This window comes from Triticum urartu, chromosome 7A (assembly GCF_056163025.1).
Source record: "Triticum urartu cultivar PI428250 chromosome 7A, HENAU_Tu73, whole genome shotgun sequence".
In the NCBI taxonomy this organism is placed as follows: Eukaryota; Viridiplantae; Streptophyta; class Magnoliopsida; order Poales; family Poaceae; genus Triticum; species Triticum urartu.
In genome coordinates this window covers 258,996,366-259,001,919 of record NC_141879.1, presented here as the reverse complement: position 1 = coordinate 259,001,919, position 5,554 = coordinate 258,996,366, and the positions used below count along the sequence as shown (strand labels likewise).

Below are 5,554 nucleotides of genomic sequence, written 5' to 3'. Positions count from 1 at the left end.
GCTTTTCTTTATGTAGAAAACCGAGATCATTTTCTCTAAGATTTCCCACACTCCGAGCGGGTCCTCTGTTCCGTGAACACGGAAATAAATTCTACACAAGATCGAAAGACATGAAAACAGCACATTCATTTCTATTCCAAATTCGATGATCGAAGAAGCAACATCCTAGCTGTAATTTTGCTAAATTGTTGCCAACAACGACACACGTCAAGAGTTACAAAATGTATTCCCTACATTATTCGCTACACTGGTTATACACGATGATCCAAAAAGGTTATAATATGCGATCATTTGTCTGCTTCATTGACCTCGGCCTTCAAGTCCACCCTTGCACTGTCGTTGTCCTGCATAACAATGTAAGATTATTCAATAACTAGTCATATGAAGAGTTCAGGAAGCAAGTTCGGATGATTATGACAAGCTTGTCGACGGTTAACCTTTATACAGACATAAATATAGTGAACATCAGGTTTTGGGCCAAGAAGGTTGATAATCGATGTACTATCATCTTGTAAAGGCAGTGGCTCGGTCAGATCCCATGTCTTTTTGGAACTTCTCTCCCACCTATCTGCTATGTCGATTGTGTATGTAAAATCATAAAACAGATAACACTGTTATTTAGAGCTTCAGAAAATAAAAAAAATAGATCAAAAGGGTCAAGAGTAGGACATCGTTAAGTCCAACCGGTGGCAAAACCCACTAACCTATGACGTGAAGCTTTACTGTCCAAAATTGGAGGTCCTTCAGAAGATTCAATCGATAACTTGGATCCCCATAAGTAATCTGTAGCATTGTGACACTCAAAGAAGTTTATAAACACAAGAAGAAAACCACAGAGTTACCATGTTAATAATACTATCAATTACCATGATGTAGACCCCCTTATCGTTGAGGATTCTGCAGATAGAAGAAACAAATAGAAAGCTATAGTCAAATAAACAGAGATATCACAACAAATATCAGTCCATTATTTACCTGTTCACCTCCCCTAGCATCTTCGCTGCATGCTCTTGTGAATTTTGGCCGCACTACAATACAAGAAACACGGCTCTGAGTATGGCATGGGAAGAATATCTGAGTATCCTGGCAACAATTGACTCACCATAATAGAATCTAGTGTTCCTGCAAATAACAGAATGGTTTAGAACCCAATGGCATGTTACATACGCATGCATAGATGTTCCATAATGCTGGCAACCATTACATTTACATCATAACGATACCTTTGTCAATAACAGCATCAAATGAACCAGACTCAAAGTCTGACATGTTTCTTACATCCATCTTCGTATCTGTAAATTGCAGGAAATAATACAATAGTAAGCCGTAGATACTCCGTAGGGATTCAATGTCTGAATGTTGGGAACAAAGATTATACATTTTAGTTGAGGCTTATCATGGTATTTCTTCTTCATTTGTTCAATCACCACAGACGATATATCAATGTTGACAACGTCCTGGTAACCATCCTGAACCATGTTTTCACCAAAAACTGTGAAACATCGAAATAGATTAAAAACAAGTAATTTCAACTAAACCAAGAATAAACATGCTGGCAATAATACAACAACTGCATCTAAATTCAGAAATAAATCATATAGTCTGAAACTGCATAGCAAATTAGTGATAAAAAATATCTCAATCAACAAACAACCAGTTTCAAAAGGGATAAGAATAATTCCGTCATTATCTATGCCTAACAGTCAATACAATAAGTAGAAGACAATAGAAGATGAGAATGGACTGTGTAACTCGCCAATTCCGTGCTAATTATCAGACAGTAAGTTTTTATGAACCCAAGACGGTGCACCTAAATGGATCGAGGAGGCCATCATGCTTCAATAACTCTCAACTGGGACCAAAATATTATCAAAATTTGATTAAAGGAAATGTGGTACATAAATTTCCATATCACCAGTAGTTCATTAAATCAAGTTAACTAGTACGTACTCCGTATCCATTGACTACAAGGGGTCCGGCTTTGGGGAAGGGAGTCGCTAGGGGATATGTCTCACAACCCCATTTCACCTTTTTGCTGACATACGTGTGACACTGATAAAGCAACGTCGCTCATACACGCATGTCACTTTGCACATGATGTTTTGGCCAGACATGGGGCCATGAACCGCAACGCATCATATTTGTCATATGCTTTCAGTGGTAATGGGGTAAAGGGCCGAGAGGCCGGTTGTCTCAGATTGGTAATAAGTAGTAACATATTAACTTGCTACATCACGAGTTGCTTTGGTTGTATTGTTACCACGTAATCGCACTGAGGGAATACCATCGAGCAAATGCTGTCTGATTGAGGAAACCTTTGTGTCTAACAGCATTCGATTCATTCTACAAAAACGTAAAGACTCCGTAGAGCACACATTCTACATTGCATTCCAGTTGATCGATCGAGTGAATAGTCTCCCGGCGATCCCAACCAGAGACGCTGGAGCAGGTCAACCAAGGTGCCCAGAGAAACTCCCTCCCTGATCGATCCCGCCCCGAGGGTGCATGGGCGAGTGGAGCAAAGATAGGCTACTCACCGGAGTTGCCGCATCCGACGAGGAGGAGGCGCTGGTGCGGGCGCACGTAGAGGCGAAGCAGCGGCGCCAGGGCGGGGTACTTCTGGTACCAGTCGAAGGGCCCCGACTCCTTGCGGTACCGCTCGTCCCAGTACCACGCCTCCCCGTACGCCTGCGACGCCGCCCCCGTCATCCCTCCGCTCGGATCTGGCCGCGGGGGCGCACTGGCTTCGGTCGATGGACGATGGTGACCGCGCGCGCCGGCCGGGCAGCAGGGGAGGGGAAACTCGTTAATTCGTGGAGGATTCCGGATCCGCGGGGTGGGGAGGGGCGGGTGGAGTCCAGTGGGGACTTTGGGAGTGGTTCGCGCAGTGCGATGCGATCCCGGTGCGCTGGTGCACGTGCGGAAACGGAGTGCGATGGCCGATGGACGATGGGGAGAACATTTCAATCATGGTGATGCAACTACCCAAATGGACAATATGTTTTGTCCAGATTTTATCCGTTTGAATAACGTAAAGCCAACTCCAACGTACGACTCTGAATGGTCAGGTCCCGTCACTTTGGAGTAAACGGACAGAAAACACGGCGCAACGTGCGAAAGCAAACGGATAAATGCATGTTTTCGGTCCGGTTTCGATCCATTCCCGGCTCAACTTTGAGCCGTGTTTGCGTCAAAATGGACATGGCGCAGATGGGCGGGACGTGCACCCTTGTCCTTCCCCGGCCCGTCCAACGGGGACACGTGCGTCCACTTTCCCTCCATTTGCCCTAAAACCCTCCTGCACTCCCCCTTCCCTCCCTCCTCCATGGTCGGCGCCCCGAAGAATCCCGGCGACCTGGACGCTATCGGGTGCCCCGCGGCGAAGAGGAAAGGTCCCAAGAAGTTGCGGTCGGAACTCACGCTGACGGAGCTCGCCAAGCTCGACCAAGGATCGGCCAAGAGGGGGCCTAGCGTACAAGGGAGAAGGAGAAGAAAGCCGTTGCTGACTTCGCCGCTGAGGCGGCCGCGCAGCACAAGGCCGACGTCAATGACAAGGAGGACATCGTCACCAAGGCGCACACCCTCCTCATGTTAGGGTTGTGCCAACCCCGCCAGCCATGGTCGCTGTCATGGTCGCGGCTAGCAGAAGCTCGTCGGCCCTTCATCCTCCATGGTACTAGTCTCCGAGCTTGTCCGTCACACCGGAGACGCACGGGTATCATCCGTCGTTGCTGCATGGCCAGAACCGGTTCTCCACGTCACCAGACAGCAGCATGGTCGCGCCGGCCACCCCCGCCATCCCGGTCGCGGCTGTCATCGACCTCAACGTGACGACGGGGTACAGTAGCGTGATACGTCTCCAACGTATCTATAATTTTTGATTGTTTCATGCTATTAAAGTATCATTCTTGGATGTTTTATACTCATTTACTAGCAACTTTATATCATTTTCTGGGACTAACCTATTGACATAGTTGTTGGGGAACGTTGCATGGGAAACAAAAAATTTCCTACGCTCACCAAGATCAATCTCTACGAGAGGAGAGATTGCATCTACATACCCTTGTAGATCGTTAAGTGGAAGCGTAAAGAAACGCGGTTGATGTAGTCGAACGTCTTCGCGATCCAATCACGATCCATCCCGCGAACTTCGATCCAAGTGCTGAACGGACAGCACTTCCGCGTTCAACACACGTACGACTTGATGACGCATTCACCTCCTCGATCCAGCGAGCGATGGTGAAGTAGTAGCTCGAGTCCTCCAGCAACACGACGGCGTGGTGGCGGTGGTGGTTGTGGAATCTCAGCAGAGCTTCGCTAAGCACTGCGAAGAGGAAGATGGCTACGAGGGAGAGGAGGGGCAGCGCCGTGGCGTGGAGTTGTGCTCAAGAGGTGTGGCTGTCCTCTCTCTGCCTCTCTATATATATGGGGAACAGAGGAGGAAGGGGACGCCCTAGATCCCATCTAGGGGGCGGCGGCCATAGGAGGGAAACCCTAGATGGGTTTTGGGTGCCTCCCCCCGGGAGCCTTGCCCCCCAAATGCAAAGGGGTTGGCTGCCCTAGGGGCACCCCCACCCCTTTTGGTTACGTGTGATGGGGTGAGGTGGGCGCACAACCCCTTAGTGGGCTGCATGATCTCATGGTCATAGGAACATATACTTGACATGCAGAAAAACAATAGCAATAAACTTGACACGATAATATGCTATGCTTATTCTCCTAATGATGTGATCCCGTTATCAAATGACAACTCATGTCCATGGCTAGGAAACCATAGCCATCTTTGATCAACGAGCTAGTCCGGTAGAGGCTTACTAGGGACATGTTGTTGTCTATGTATCCACACATGCATTTGAGTTTTCGGTCAATACAATTATAGCATGGATAATAAATGACTATCATGAACAAGGAAATATAATAATGACCACTTTATTATTGCCTCTAGGGCATATTTCCAACAGCCTCCCACTTGCACTAGAGTCAATAATCTAGCATTGCATGGTAATATATCTAACACCCATAGAGTTCTAGTGTTGATCATGTTTTGCCCGTGGAAGAGGTTTAGTCAACAGATCCACAACATTCAGATCCGTATGTACTTTGCAAATATTTATGTCCTCCTCCTTGACTGCATCACGGATGGAGTTGAAGTGTCGCTTTATGTTTCTGGTCCTCTTGTGAAACCTTGGTTCCTTGGCTAGAGCAATGGTACCAGTGTTGTCATAATAGAGTCATTGGGTTCAGTACACTGGGCACAACACCAAGATCCTTCTTTGTGGTGGATTAGCCTCATGATGAGCTGAGGATGAACTAGTACAAGGGAAGAACAACCTCACGAGGTCTGTTCTAGTGCGGGTATGAGCTAAGGATCGGTCCACCTTCCCCGGTGGTGGGTAGCCTATATTTATAGTGGCCTTGGTCCTCTTCCCCCAAAGCGTAGGCGGGAAGGGATCGCATAGTGGACAATTTTGAAAGGGGACAAGTAGTACATCCTATCCTGGCGAAAGGTGGTCTTCACATGCAAAGTTCCTGGTTGTGAAACCGCGGTGGGCTC

The 5,554-nt window shown here is 47.3% G+C and overlaps 1 protein-coding gene across 2 annotated transcripts; it reads right to left on the bottom strand.

Moving 5' to 3' along the window:
* Positions 1–107: 107 nt before the first annotated feature.
* On the bottom strand, positions 108–2,884 carry LOC125518018 (S-adenosyl-L-methionine-dependent methyltransferases superfamily protein). Of its 2 annotated transcripts, none has more exons than XM_048682983.2 (9): positions 2,538–2,884; positions 1,379–1,492; positions 1,224–1,292; positions 1,103–1,122; positions 976–1,028; positions 867–897; positions 705–783; positions 438–568; positions 108–344 (listed from the first exon to the last, which is right to left on the bottom strand). In XM_048682983.2, exons 1-9 carry the CDS (start codon positions 2,707–2,709, stop codon positions 288–290), a joined length of 726 nt encoding a protein of 241 aa, XP_048538940.1. In that variant the 5' UTR covers positions 2,710–2,884; the 3' UTR covers positions 108–287. The 2 variants fall into 2 exon arrangements, with proteins under 2 accessions (XP_048538940.1, XP_048538939.1); XM_048682982.2 differs by having other exon boundaries at positions 438–571; positions 2,538–2,833.
* Between the last annotated feature and the right edge of the window lie 2,670 nt (positions 2,885–5,554).

Coding starts and splice junctions, on each gene's coding strand:
- LOC125518018 (XM_048682982.2), bottom strand. CDS start 2,709: ATGACGGGGGCGGCGTCGCAGGCGTACGGGGAGGCGTGGTACTGGGAC. Junction 1,029..1,102: donor GAACACTAGATTCTATTATG/GTGAGTCAATTG, acceptor CTTGTATTGTAG/TGCGGCCAAAATTCACAAGA. Junction 572..704: donor AGTAAAGCTTCACGTCATAG/GTTAGTGGGTTT, acceptor CAATCGACATAG/CAGATAGGTGGGAGAGAAGT.